The sequence below is a fragment of the Onychomys torridus genome, chromosome 3 (genome assembly GCF_903995425.1).
Source record: "Onychomys torridus chromosome 3, mOncTor1.1, whole genome shotgun sequence".
Lineage (NCBI taxonomy): Eukaryota > Metazoa > Chordata > Mammalia > Rodentia > Cricetidae > Onychomys > Onychomys torridus.
In genome coordinates this window covers 105,681,824-105,695,849 of record NC_050445.1, presented here as the reverse complement: position 1 = coordinate 105,695,849, position 14,026 = coordinate 105,681,824, and the positions used below count along the sequence as shown (strand labels likewise).

Genomic DNA, 14,026 nt, shown 5'->3' with positions numbered 1-14,026 from the left:
CCTTCACCCGAGCCTCAGTTTACATACCCATCTAGTGCAGCCATAACAGACTACGATTGTCTAGGACCCATCAGGCACACACTGGGTGTTTAAGCACCCACTGCAGTTTGAGCAGTGACTGCCTGCCTATCCACTGCCCGCCTGCCAACCCAGCCTAGGCAACTGACACTTGGTGGTGGTGGCCTGGGAATGTGGGTGGGGACCCCTGGGGCGGCCCTACCCTTATAGCTGCCACTGGACAGAGGCCTCAGTGTAAGCAGACCGGGGCCTTTCACAAGCCCTGACCCATGACGGGGTGTCTGAGAATGTTGTCCATTATCCGATTCACAGAGCACAAAGAGGCCACGTGGGGGCTCATACAGGCCAGGCGCCTGCCATGAACCCATAAGGGCTCCGGGTCTCCACCCTGCCTGGCAAGTCCCCTGACCATAGAGGTCAAGGACATGCTCAGAGTCAGCAGAGGGCTCTGACACACAGGAATGAGAACCATTTCCTCCAGGCCCCACAGGACAACAAAGAAAGAGCAGGCCTGGGGCAGGATCCCTAGGGAATGGGGTTCCCAGGTAGCAGGGGAGGGACCCTCCAAAGTCTAGAAGAAGGGGCCTGAAACGTGACAAGCCCCTGGCGCACACTATCAGCAACTGTGGGGCATGCCTCCTGACAGCGTCACCACTGTCCCTTCTGGACACCCTGGGAGTCACAGTAGCAATGGCCGGGAGAGCTACTGTGGAGTCCAGAGGATGAGGAAGTTGTGCTGTGTGACATCAGAAGTTGTGCTGTGTGACATCAGGTGGCCATCTGAGCCCTCTGAGCCTTGGCATCCACGGATGGTAACTGACATCCAGGCCCTTGCTGGCATCAGGCAAATACGTATGCTGGGCTCTTAGAGGCTCTCCTGAGGGACCCAGAGGAGTGGAGAGGAGCCCCAGTTCCAGAGGCGGCAAGTGGGCAGACACCGGGCTCACAACAGACCAGCTGCTCCAACAGGCGGCTGTTTACTTTGGGCACAGCAGTCCTGTGTCTTGGATTCCATGGTCCTCTTGAGATCTCATGCCCCTGGGGTCAGCAAGAGGTTAGGGACAAAGCTGAGGCTGGGTGAAGAGCAGGGGACACAAGCGGCTAAGAATCCCAGTTGGGACACTGAGCAGGCTGGGCAGCTACTCGCACGTGGCCCCGCCTCTCTGATCCTCAGTGTCCCCTCTCAGGGCTCACTGTGAGGAAGGACGGAAGGGGCTGCAGTCCACTCCTGATGGTGTCTCTCCCCTCCACTCTGCTCCCAGCACCTTTGTCCTCCACTCTGGTATGTCAGAAGCACTTCCTGCAGGGGACCTTCTCCAGTGTCGGGCCCCCCTCCCCCCACAGAGCCCCTCTTCCTAGCACAGCCAAGGCCCCCAATGTTATTGTTTCCAATTGAAGAAGAAAAACATTTCCTCTTCTCCCTCTTCCTTCCCCTCCCCCCAGCTCTGCCCTGTGTCGCCAGCGGAGCCTTGCAGGAGGGGGTAGGGGAGCACTGACCTGGGGGACATGCCCATCCTGGTCCTCAGCAGCCAGGGGAAGCTTTCCCCACCCTTCCGAACTCCAGGCCTCTGCACACCCGGGCAATGGCCTGCACCAGTGCCTAGGGGCCACTTTCAAGGCCCTCCACAGGTGCTGACGAGGGGCAACAGCACAGGCCGTGCTGGAAGCCAGCTCCACAGCCGGCAGCAGGCAGGAACTTAAATGCAAAGAGACGTTCGGAGTAAATTCTAGAACGCTCCTGGTGCTGGCTAAGCGTGAGACCCTCTTTCTATTAGACAGGGACAGTGACAAATGCTAGATGCTAGCAAGTCATTAAAGACACGTTAGCCCCAGACCGAGACTTCTCCTTGATCTAATCAGGAGCCAGGAGCAGGAGAGGAAGGGCCCTGTCGTCAGTTGCTGGCAGCCGAGTGGCTGTCTGGGGGTGTAACTACTTCAGTCAGTGTGCTGGGTGCCATCTATCTCCCAGTGGATCCCCCAAATCTATCCTGGGAGGACCCCCAGAGTCTCAGCAAGGACTTCCCTCCTCCCTTCCCCATCTCTTCTCACCCAGGAATGATCTTGGTCTTGAGAGAAAGCTGAGTTCCAGTCCTACTGTGATGCTCAGTTTCCCCATCTGTGAAATGGGCTCAGTGACCCCTGCTTTGTCTTCTGGTGCAAGGATGGTGTAAGATGGTGGTGGCAGACTGGGCATAGGGTTTGCCCCCCAGTAACCCACTGACTAGTGTGGGATTCAAGTGGGCTGGGGCCCTGATCGACTGCAGTCCTGCCTGGGCTCCTAGCCTTAGCAGGGTCAGTGGGGCCGTGACTCAACCTTGTAGTATTGGTGCCGTTATAACTGTTCACACCAGGAAACAGGCTCAGAGAGGGCAAGTGCCCTGCTGGAGGCCACACTGTATTTCCTACTTCCGTTTATGTGAGGGTATGCAGACCCCAGAATCTAACCAGGCCCCACATGCTGAAGCTGGGGTGACTCCAGAGTTCCACCAGCTTGGCAGGAAGTTTGCCCTCAGTACCCAAAACAATCCATTGGGCCAGCTAAGCCAAGATGTCATAAAGCATTATCCTCGAGGCTCAGTGGGGGGAGCTGCAGGATGCGGCAAGAAAGTAAGAGCAGAGGGACAGGAAGGAAGCAGGGAGGGGGAGGGGACAGGACGAGGGACATGGAGAGTGAGACAGAGACCAGAGATAGAGACCGAGTGGAGGGGGGAGGGGAGAGAGGGGAAGAGAGGGGGGGGGAAGCAGAGGAAGACGACAGATGGGCAGCAGGCTAGAGGAAGATAAAAAAGCCGATGGACGGGCTGCACTGGGGCTGTCCAGTGGGAGGGAGGGTCTGGGGCTCTGTATACCTTGCTTGGCTCTCCTGTGGCTAACACCGATACTATGCCATGAGTCTCCCCCTACAGAGGTGGAGGCAGGTTCCCTGAGTACTCAAGTTGGGGCGAGGGGTGGGGGGCTAGGACAGAAGTCTCCAATTTCCTGCCAAGGAACACTCCTGACCATCAAAGCCAAGGCCATGAATGGGGTGGAATATGGCAGGCAGGCCAGCCAGCACAGTCACAGGAAGGCTGGGGTGGGGACCAGGGAAATGGGGGTAGCTGTAAGCTGGGCCCTTTCTGCTGACCCCTCAGGCACAGGGAAACCCCCTCCCCACCCTTCCTTCCTATCCAGTGGGAGCAAGGCAGGAGAGGTCACCCTTCTGAGTAAGGGCCACCAGTTTCCAAGTGACAGCTGCAAACTGATAGGAGATCCTGATTGAGGACCTGTAGCTGAGGGACTGTGGCTTCAAACAATGGAACAGTGCCCCACTTCCCCCTCCCCCTTAGCTGTGGGTCTCTGGCTTCACTTCTGGAACCTCAGTTTCCATGTATGTAAAATGGGTTGAGTAAAGCATATAAAGGGCCCTATGTGGGCATGGCCCTATGTGGGCACCACCACATAGAGAGCATCACATGGGCTCTGTGACCTTAGGATACCACTACCTGTCTCTAACCCAGGGCCTACCCATTCTTTTGTAGGTCAAGAGACTGGTGCCCAGTGCCAGCTCATATGTGGGACAACTTAAGGTCTTCTCAGAACCCGAGACTAAGGGCAGGGGCCTGAGGGTTCACAGGGTTTGACTTCACACGGAGACACGGTCTGGTGTCCTGCTGAGCCTAGCCTGCCCCGTGGTGTAGCAAGAGGGACATACTTCCTCTTGATGTAGTTTCCTACTTTTGCTGTGGGACCGCCAAGCTTGTTCCACGGTGCCTGCTGCCTGTGAACTCCCCATTTACAGGACAATTTTGGGGACAGATCATGGAGTCCCAGGGACCTCATGTCCCTTGGTCTGGCTGGCGTTTAGAAAGAGACTTGAGGAACATGTGAGGAGGGGCTGTGACCAGAAGCGGCAGGGGGTGGAGAAGAAACGGAGGGCTTCAGGGGACAAGGAGAGGGAAAGAGTAGGGAGGGAGAGCTGCGGGAACAGAAAAACGCAGGCGAGGGAGAGGGAGTGACGCGGGAGAGGCACGGGGCGGAGTTGAAGGGAGCGAAGTAGGGGAGTCGGAGAGACTGGGAGAGCGAAACTCTGCGCGGCGGTGGAAGACAAACCCGAGCCCAGAAACCGAAGGGAGAAAGGGCCGGGACGAGGAGAAAGAGGAAAGATAACAAACAAACGTGAGCGAGACCTTCCAGGTGGCCGGGATTCAGCCAAGAGGCAGGGAACTTGCAACTGCTGGGAGCACCGGCCAGCGACCCCGACTAGGAGTCGGGGGGTGGGGCGGGGCGTGGCTCAGGGGCGTGGCCCGGGGCGAAAGGGTGTGGGCCAGGCGTCTGGGGCGGGGAACTGGGCTGGGGGCGTGGCCTCCGCGGAGCCGCCCCCGGGCTGTGCGGCGCGCCAGAGTCGGGCCGGGGCGCCGGGGCCGGGGGCGGCAGGCGCGGGCAGGAAGCGCCTCGCAGCCCGGGCCCGCCCCCCCGCCTCTCGCCGCCTCCGAGCTCCCGGCTCCCGGCCGCGCCGCGCCCCATGCACTCGCCGCGCCGAGCAGCCCGCGCTCGCCTGGATGGCTCGTCGCGCCGCGGGCGGCGCACCCCCTAGCGCCCGGGCCGCCGCGGCCGTCCCCTTGCCTCCCCGCCAGCACTCGCGGGGCCCCGGTCTGCCGCCGCTGCCTCTGCTGCTGCTGCTCGGGGCGGCGCGGGCCGGCGCTTTGGAGATCCAGCGCCGTTTCCCTTCGCCCACGCCCACCAACAACTTCGCCCTGGACGGCGCGGCGGGCACCGTGTACCTCGCGGCTGTGAACCGCCTGTATCAGCTGTCGAGCGCCAACCTGAGCCTGGAGGCCGAGGCGACCGTGGGCCCCGTGCCGGACAGCCCGCTGTGTCACGCCCCGCAGCTCCCGCAAGCCTCGTGCGAGCACCCGCGGCGCCTCACCGACAACTACAACAAAATCCTGCAGCTGGACCCTGGCCAGGGTCTGGTGGTCGCGTGCGGCTCCATTTACCAGGGTTTGTGCCAGCTTCGGCGCCGGGGCAACATCTCGGCCCTGGCCGTGAGCTTCCCGCCTGCCGCGCCGCCCGCCGAACCGGTCACGGTGTTCCCTAGCATGCTCAACGTGGCCGCCAATCACCCCAATGCATCCACTGTGGGGCTGGTGCTGCCGCCGACCACGAGCACGGGGGGCAGCCGTCTGCTTGTAGGCGCCACGTACACCGGCTACGGCAGCGCCTTCTTCCCGCGCAACCGTAGCCTGGAAGACCACCGCTTCGAGAACACGCCCGAGATCGCCATCCGCTCCCTGGACGCGCGTGGAAACTTGGCCAAGCTCTTCACCTTCGACCTCAACCCGTCCGACGACAACATCCTGAAGATCAAGCAGGGTGCCAAAGAGCAGTACAAGCTGGGCTTCGTGAGCGCCTTCTTGCACCCGGCGGCGCCTCCGCGCGGCGCGCAGCCCTACGCGTACCTGGCGCTCAACAGCGAGGCGCGTGCGGGCGACAAGGACAGCCAGGCGCGCAGCCTGCTGGCGCGCATCTGCCTGCCCCGCGGCGCGGGCGGCGACGCCAAGAAGCTCACCGAGTCCTACATCCAGCTGGGGTTGCAGTGCGCGGGCGGCGCGGGCCGCGGTGACCTCTACAGCCGCCTGGTGTCTGTCTTCCCCGTGCGCGAGCAGCTCTTCGCCGTCTTCGAGCGGCCCCAGGGCGCCCCAGGTGCCCGCAACGCCCCGGCCGCGCTCTGTGTCTTCCGCTTCGCCGACGTGCAGGCGGCCATCCGTGCTGCGCGCACCGCTTGCTTCGTGGAGCCGGCGCCCGACGTCGTGGCGGTACTGGACAGCGTGGTGCAGGGCACCGGGCCGGCCTGCGAGAACAAACGTAACATACAGGTACGCCGGGGCCTGGGGAGCCAGTGTGGGGATCCATTGTGTATACAGGGATGTAGATGTCCTGGAGGATTGGTTGCTGGCAGTGGTGCTGGCCCGGGAGTGTGCTGGGTCACAGGTGCACACACCTAAGGGGGAGGGGGGTGTCTGCGTTGTCAAGGTACCCAGGTGTTCCCAGAAGACAGAGCACCAGGTCTGCAGGTGGGGGCCACAGGTGCGTGCTGAGTTGAGAGGGAGTGACGCCAAGAGTGTGCTTAGGGAGACTGGGTGCCCTTAGGACATACCACAGCAGCCTGGCAGATGTGTGAATGGGTGTGGCAGCAGAGTCCTGAAGACAAGGAGAGGGTGGGATGGAAGGGCTAAGTATGTGACAGGGGCACCCACTGGAGGTCCCAAGAGCATAGGCATGCAGGGATATAGACTCTGAGTAGGAACATGTGCCGGGAGACACTGGTATTTGGGAAGTGATTGCTTCTCTGGAGAGGTCACCTGGTTGGCAAACTGGTGTGTGCTCAAGGCCAACTTTAACTCAACAAATAGCAGCTGTGCACCTATTAGGTGGCGTGGCAGACCTGGAGTGACCACCAGTGTTGTGAACGTTTAACTTAGTGTGTCAAGTGTCCTGTCTTCAACAAATGTCTGTTTTCAGTTCCAAGAAGAAGCAGGGTATAAGGGTTTTAAGAGACACAGCTGAGAACTAGCAGAGGCAGGGCTTGAACTCAAGCTATCTGCTGCAGCCCCCTCTCCACCACCACCCCCAGCCTGTGTCCATGGGGGCATCCAGGCAGCCCAGCTGGACAGATGCAGTCACCGAGGATGGAAAGGAGTCTTTGGCAGAAGTCTTGGTTGGAACAGAGAACTACAGAGCTGAGGATGAGGTGGAGCCTGGGGGTGAGCAGTGGCAAGAGGGCCAGGTTAGGGGTCACCATATGGGTCACTTGGGTGCAGCCAGCCCCCTGAAAGGATTTCACAGCAGAACTCACTTCCTGTTTGCTCCAGAAGGTAGGCTTGTGGGTCCTCATTCGCCACCCCAAAACAGCACTGCGAAGGGCTAAGCCAAGCCTTCTGTTCTCGCTGAGGCTCCCTCACTTGTCCCTTCCTCTGTGGTCCCCAGTGGTAGCAAGACTCTCGCACGTGGGCGTCCCCAACACTGGGGCTTTGAGCAAGCCTAGATTCCCTCTCTTGGCAGACTCCGACAGCCGCCTACCACCCTGCTGGTCAGCCCCTCACAAGAAAGGTCATTGAGAGTGAGAGGCCAATGGACTGTCTGAAGCTTCTAGCCCTGCCACCGGCAGGGTCAGGCCCCCTGTGCAGTGCTGGGGAGAGGGTAGCCGCCCCCCCCCCCCCCCGTTCTTCTCTACAGAGCCGCAGCCTTTCCATGGCTGTGCCCGGCTGGATCTGGAGGCTGGGACCATAGGAAGGGGGAAGCTCTGTGGGCCGAGGAGGCAGCCCTCTGTGGGCCCCTAGCTGATGAAGGGTTCTGTGGGATTCCTCAGGCTGCCTCTCCCCTCCCCCTCCAGTAAGATCTGTCCTGATTCCCACGGTCCCTGGTGCCCCCTGGGCAGCCACAGTGACTCACCAGGCTGAAGGCAGCTGGATTGCCCTCCTCCCAAGGGGGCAGGGCCTTCACAAGGAAAATAGCTGTAGGGCAGTGTAGTTTAGACCTGCTCCTCACCTCAAGGCCAAATAGTATATCCCTGCTGGGGCCCTTCTAGGTTAGTCTGCTGCATTCTGTCTACCCAGTGCCTGACTGTGGACCCAGGCTAGGGCCCCTGGAAGGGCCCCCTGGGTCTAGACCTGCAGCAGGACACAGTGCATGTGGTCCTTGTCAAGCCATTGCCAGCTCCCCTGCATAAAGTCTGTCTGTCACTGCCTGGCTGTGTGACCTTGACCCGGCAACAGAATCTAAGCCTCGGTTTTCTTCACCCTAAAGTTAAGATAATGCACACAGTCTTAGGACCATGCACACAGTCTTCTCCCAGAGGCATTAGGACCATGCACACAGTCTTTCTGCAGAGGCCTTAGGACCATGCACACAGAGGCATTAGGACCATGCACACAGTCTTCTCCCAGAGGCATTAGGACCATGCATGCACACAGTCTTTCTGCAGAGGCTTTAGGACCATGCACACAGTCTTTCTGCAGAGGCCTTAGGACCATGCACACAGCCTTTCCACAGAGGCCTTAGGACCATGCACACAGTCTTTCTGCAGAGGCATCAGGACCATGCACACAGTCTTCTCCCAGAGGCATTAGGACCAAATGAGCAAGTTAACCACAAAGTCAAGTGCATAGTGCCTAGTGCACAGCAGTCATTGGTGGGTTGTCCTGTTCTCACCCCTGGGGATGCAGTTAGCGCTTAGCTGGGCTCTAGGCTGTCCTGGAAAACAGTGTCCTCATCAGGCCTGTAAGACCCATCTGGAGCTGTAAGACCTTACCATCTTTACCTGCAGCCCCAGGTGGGTCCCCTGAACATTTACCAAACCCCCAGTGTTATGAGACCTGCTTTCTGGGGACCCCCATTAATTCCCTGGCTTCTGGCCTCCTGGACAATACAGGGACCTAAGAATGGACTGGGTCTCATGTAGCCCAGGCCAGGTTTAGGCTTACTATGTAGCTCAGGTTTAGGCTCACTGAGTGGTGGGATTACAGGCATGTGCCACCACACTCAGCTTATGTGGCCTTCAGTAGTAAACCTAGGGTCTCGGTGCATGCCAGGCAAGTACTGTACCAACTGAACTATATCCTGGTCCCAAATGGGATCATCTTAAGCACATCTAGGGTTGCTGTGGGGACTTGATGAGATACACACACTGTTTGCCCATCACCACACCCAAGAGTTGGCAGTTGTGTGATCTAGAAAGCCCACAATGGCCAGCAAGGAGGGACCCAGAAGGAATAGCAGTCAAGATGCTCTGGGTGGGACGTTCTTGAACACCTGCCCTGTGCTGGGCCTGTACTGTCTGCGCTGAAGCCACAGGACAACTGGCTAGGACAGTGCCTCGGGTGTGGCCGGCTGGGCCCCTCAAAGCCTGTCCTGCCCAGCCCCAGATGGAGGGGAAAAGGCAGTTAGGTAGGTAGGGTTCCCTTCCTCACACCACAGTGTGTTTGAAGGGAAAGCATGTTGGGCAGTTGTGTGCTATTGGCAGAGAAACTAAGGCAGGAGATGGCAAGGTGGGACTGGCTGGCTGCGACTCCTTTCTCTGACCCTTTTGCCTCTACATGACCATGACGTGTGTGTACCTAAGTTGCAGGACAGCAAGCAGATGCCAGATCTGCTTTTTCAGAGTGTCTTTTTATAGTAATGACATGGAAAAAAAAAATCCCCAGGCGGCTTTAAAGCAGGCGTGTGGTGGGTGGCACACGGCTCAGGAAGGTATTTTCTATACCAATTTCAGGGCTGAGATGGCAGGTGGTGGTGGAGAGAGCTTCCAAGACAGGGGAGGTGAAGTTAGTACGCTCTGTCAAGGAGGCAAGCAGAGACCCTTGTGGGATTTAGGAGAGGGCCTGGCTAGGAAGACCTCCCCTGGAAAGACAGGTGGTGGGCTTGGGCCACAGCCTTCCTATCCTGAGAGCGTCTGGCTCCCCAGGGACAAAGCTGACAGAGTTTCAGCTCTGCAGCCCAGGGCCAGTCAGCCACCCTCTCTGTGCTCATGCTTTCTCATTCTAAAGAAAAGTCTGTGCCTCTTTTCAAAGACGCGGATCAAAAACTGTCGTATGCTGCACCCAGGAAACAGCAGGTGCAGGTGGGGAGGGGGGCGGTGTACATCTGAGCACAGCACGCTGGTGTGTGGAGCAGACCGCAGGTGCTCAGAGGAGGCTGGGCTGGGCCCTGGCAGCTGATGAGCTCACACCAGGCTCTGAGGGAGCCGGGATGAGGCAGAGAAGTGTAGTGAGAGTGTAAGCAGGCCCCGTTCCCAGTGGAGCTCAGTGGGGCGGACAGACCTAAGGAGTCAGACCAGCGCCTGCTGTGCATCAACTGAGGAGGCTGGGACAAGTGAGGAAGCTGAGGGCCTCCCCGTGGTTGTCTGTCTTTAGGGGGGATCGGGCAGACCAAGATCCTGATGCCTGGTGCTAGAGAAGTGTTTGTCACTGCCTAGTTCTCACTGGCCACTGTCGTCAGACAGTGAGGTTCACAGAGGGGGAAACTGAGTCCCAGAAAGGGCAAGGGACCTGCCCAGGGTCATACGGCTACCCTGAAGTTCCAGATCACCAGACTGCTGCTGGCCTTGGACTCCCTGTGACCAGCCTTTACTGAGGCATGACTGGTCAGCTGAGAGCTCTGAGTTCTCCCCCGTTCTCTCCTGGGTTCCCCCATCACTGGAATGAGGTCATTTGGGCAATTCCCTGGGCACCACAGCTCCTGGAAGATAGATAGGTGGGGTGAAGCCACTGCGCATGTGCAGAAGGGCTGACTGCTGAAGCCTCCTGAGCACAGTGGGACCTGAGAGCACCTGGCCACACTAGTCTCTGATGTTGCATAACTGTACCCAGCACTTGAGAGGCCGAAACAAGAGGATTGTGAGGTAGAGGCCAGCCTCAATTGTGAGACCTAAAACCGAACCACAACAAAAAGTGAAGGAATGTCTCTTCTCTGGAAGGGGTGAGGGCCCCAGCCCCTGGGAGTATGTCAATGTGTTTTTCTGGACAGTAGGAATGCAGACCAGACAGGTTCCTTTTGTTCTTGCCAGTGGGGTCCTGAGTCACATGTGTTGGAGACAAACTGGAGAGGCTACCCAGGGGATGCCATGGCCCAGGACACAGCCACTGCAGAAGCCTTCTCTTCTTAGCAGGCTGGGTAGTCTCGTTCATGAAGTTTGGGGAGCTAGTGTGTGGCTCAAGTTCTGGCAGTTGTTGTGGGGTCTGAGCTGGACCACACATTGACAGAGACCACCAGAAGTGCAAGTGCCCATTTGTAATTGGTGAGGTTTCTTGAGAGGTTGCTCTGTGCCAGGCGTTTGCAAAGCGCCTTGCGACCCAACTCCACCTCCCCAAGTCCAGTAAAATGGCTTTATCTACATCTGCATTGATACATGAGCTTATAGAAGCTACAGGTCGATGTCCTGGGTCTTCCTTTGTCCCTCTCCACCTTATTTTTAAGACAGGATCTCTCATGGAACCTGGAGCTTCTTTGGCTGGACTGGCTGGCTGTTGAGCTCCCAAGGATTCTCTCGCCTCAGCCTCCCAGTGCTGGGATTACAGACAAAAGCAGCCATAAATGGCTTTTCATGTAGGTGCTAGGGATCTGAATGCAGAGTCTTAGGCTTCTGCATCGAGCACTTTAAAAATGAGCCCATTTTAAAGGTGTGGAAATGGAGCCTAAGAACGGCCTAAGGTGGTGGTGAGTGTTTCCAGGAGGCCTGTGGAATTGCCCTAGGTTAGAGTCAGAACCCTTCAGCCACCCCCAGGTGTGGGGCTCCAGCCACCCCCAGGTGTGGGGCTCCTGCCCCTCTATTGGCCTGCCATCTTTGGTGCTTGTCATGTCCTGTGTCTAACCCCTAAGGGCATCCCTTAGAGGGAACTGGGCTTGTTGCATGGCCCAAAGAAAGAAGGTAGACCCTGCCCCGGTATCCCAGAGTCCCAGAACACTGAGGACTATGCTGCTCTGTGCCGAGCCCCACCTGAGAATAGGAGGGCTTCCTGGAGGAAGTGGCTCGGGACAGCACTTGGGAGATGGCTCGGCAGGGAAGGAAGGCAGAGACAAGGTAGTGTTAGCAGTAGAGCTGAGGCTGAGAACACAGGGTCTTGTCTGTGGACCAAGGTGTTAGACACCATCCTGCTGACCCTGGGTAGCCTGTGTGGCCTTAGAAGATGAGGACTCATAGCCTATTTGGCTCTGGAAAAGTCCTGGCTGCCACCAGGTGCTGGCGAAATTCCCCCATGCTGGCTGCACCAGGTGATTCCCGAAGGCCTTTCCAGCTCTGACAATGGTGTGAGCATTGCCATGGAAACCAGCTGTCCCTGAGTGGGGACATCCCCAGGAGCATTTCTGAGTGCCAGAACGGGATCCTGGCTACCTCAGAACACAGCTTATTCTTGTCAGACCCATGTTGGGCCACCCAGGTGGACATCCGGTGGTCCAGCTGAAGTGGCTTCCTCTGGTGCTGACCCGTGATGCCACCAAGTTCTCAGGCAGCCTGGCTCTTGCCCTCCCAATGTACTGTCTTCAGCCTAAAACGCCATAAATCACATGCTATGGAAGAAGGAAGCCTGAGGCTCTGGTCCAAGGACTGCACAGCCCCAGAGGGCCGATCACCACAGCACTTCAGGCTCAATCAGTAAATAACGGAGCTGCTGCACTCAGTATCCTTGAGTGGAGGCCTGGGGCTGGAGCCGAGCTGGGCTCTGGCCAGCTGCCTGAATGGGCTATCTCAGCTTCTGTTTGCCCACTGTGTTGTGATGCGGTGGGCCCCAGTTTCTGCAGCTGGCACCCAAGGGCTTCCTAGCTCCAAGTGACTTTGATGGTGGCAGCCATTAGGAACTCTGTACCCAGGAGCACAGACCACAGAACCAGCAGACCTGCCTGAGTAGCCCGGGAGTGTGTCAGTGCCCAAGGGACGGGACTACAGGAGGCCAGTGAGGAGGGAGGCCAGGAGGTGTGAGACTCCATCTGTCCCCAGCCCAGCGGGGACCAGCAGTGGCCAGCCCAGGAGATGCAACTGGTCCCTGGCAGTGAGGAAGCTGCAGAGTCATCTAGTTAGAGGAGGTCTGCCTACTGGAGCTAGCTGGGGGGCAGGGCCTTAGGCTGGGGAGAAACAATGCTTCTCAGCCCAGGCCACACTGCTCCTTCGGGACAGTAGTGGGGGGTGCTGGGGACAGGGCCTGGCCAGGGAATGAGAAACAGTCTGGAGAAGGGGAGCTGGGTGTCTGGCCAGCTGTGGCCAAGTAGCCAAACAACACCATCTGAGTCAGCCCCTCAGGTTCCAGACAGCAGCAGATCAGCTCACCAAGCGTCTACTGTGGAGGGTGCTAACCCAAGAGCCCGTGCAGACACCTGACTGCTGTAGGTGCCCAGTGGTCACCTGGCAGGGCTTACCCATCCTTGGGTACCCTGACTCTGTGGATGTCCCCAGAGGCACCTGTGGTGCTCAGGCTTCCAGGCACCTCCAGCAGTCCTGTGTGGCAGGTGCTGTTACTATCCCAGTCTCACAGATGAGGAAGCCAGCAAATGGCTGTGCTGTGTGTCTCAAGGTATCTGCTGTCCGCCTTTGTGCTGGGCATCTGTAGCAGGAGCATGCGTGTATCCTGGATGTATATTGGTGGCCCAAGGAGGCTTTTCAGTGGAGCAATTTCCTCTGAGAGAACCTTCCAGAGCTGAGTCTGTCATCCCGTCCCCCAGCCAGAGCTGGTACAATGGGAGGCTTCAGGAATCTTTTTGTGCCACAGTTTGCCCTCAAGTGAGGCATTGCCTATATGGAGACAGCGAGTTTCAAAGGGCAGCACGAGCCGAAGTTGGCAGCTGGGGGCTGAGGGCTGGATTTCTTAGAGGTGAAGTACAAGCTCCAGAATATTCCCTTTATTCCTGAGACAGCTAGTAAGGCCAGGAACAGAGTTCCCCAACTGCTGGGTCTGCAGGAAGCCCTGCTTGCTGTGGTCGCCCTTGTCCTTGGACCCCCAGGAGAACCCTGCCCCACAACCAGCTTGGATCTCTGATCGGTCACAGGTCAGGGTCACTTTGAGCGAGCCCTTGAAGGCTTATGTTTATTCTGACTGCACTGGAGACTCAGTGCAGGCTGTTGGGCTGCTGAGGGGCCGTGGCCTACTTTGCAGTTGGGCACATGCGTGCGTGCGTGCGTGTGTGCGTGTTTAGTTTTTCAAAACAGGGTTTCTCTGTGCAGCCCTGGCTGTCCTGGAACTCACTCTGTAGACCAGGCTGGCCTCAAACTCACAGAGATCTACCTGCTCTGCCTTCTAAGTGCTGGGATTAAAAGCTTACACCACCACCACCGCCCTACTTTTCAACTTAATAGGAAAGTTACAAAGGCAGGAAGGGCAGCCCCTGGGTCCCTCCCTCAGTCCCCTTTGCTGACATCCCACACTGCCTTGGTCTAATTGCCAGAGGGGCCATAGTATTGGGGTGCCACCCTTAGCTAGCAGCAGAAACTCCCTGTGGGATGGGGTGTGTCTCTCAACGGAGGCCCCTCCCGCATCCAACA

The 14,026-nt window shown here is 58.3% G+C and overlaps 1 protein-coding gene across 2 annotated transcripts in view; it reads left to right on the top strand.

Annotated features, from left to right (window-relative positions):
• The first annotated feature begins 4,358 nt into the window (after window positions 1-4,358).
• Window positions 4,359-14,026, top strand: part of Plxnd1 (plexin D1) — a 41,825-nt gene continuing 32,157 nt past the window's right edge. The window contains exon 1 of one of the 2 annotated variants that reach the window (XM_036181335.1): window positions 4,359-5,873. In XM_036181335.1, coding sequence (XP_036037228.1) covers window positions 4,557-5,873 — 1,317 coding nt within the window. In that variant the 5' untranslated portion in view covers window positions 4,359-4,556. The remainder of the gene's footprint in view (window positions 5,874-14,026) is intronic. The other variant, XM_036181334.1, reaches the window with a different exon arrangement.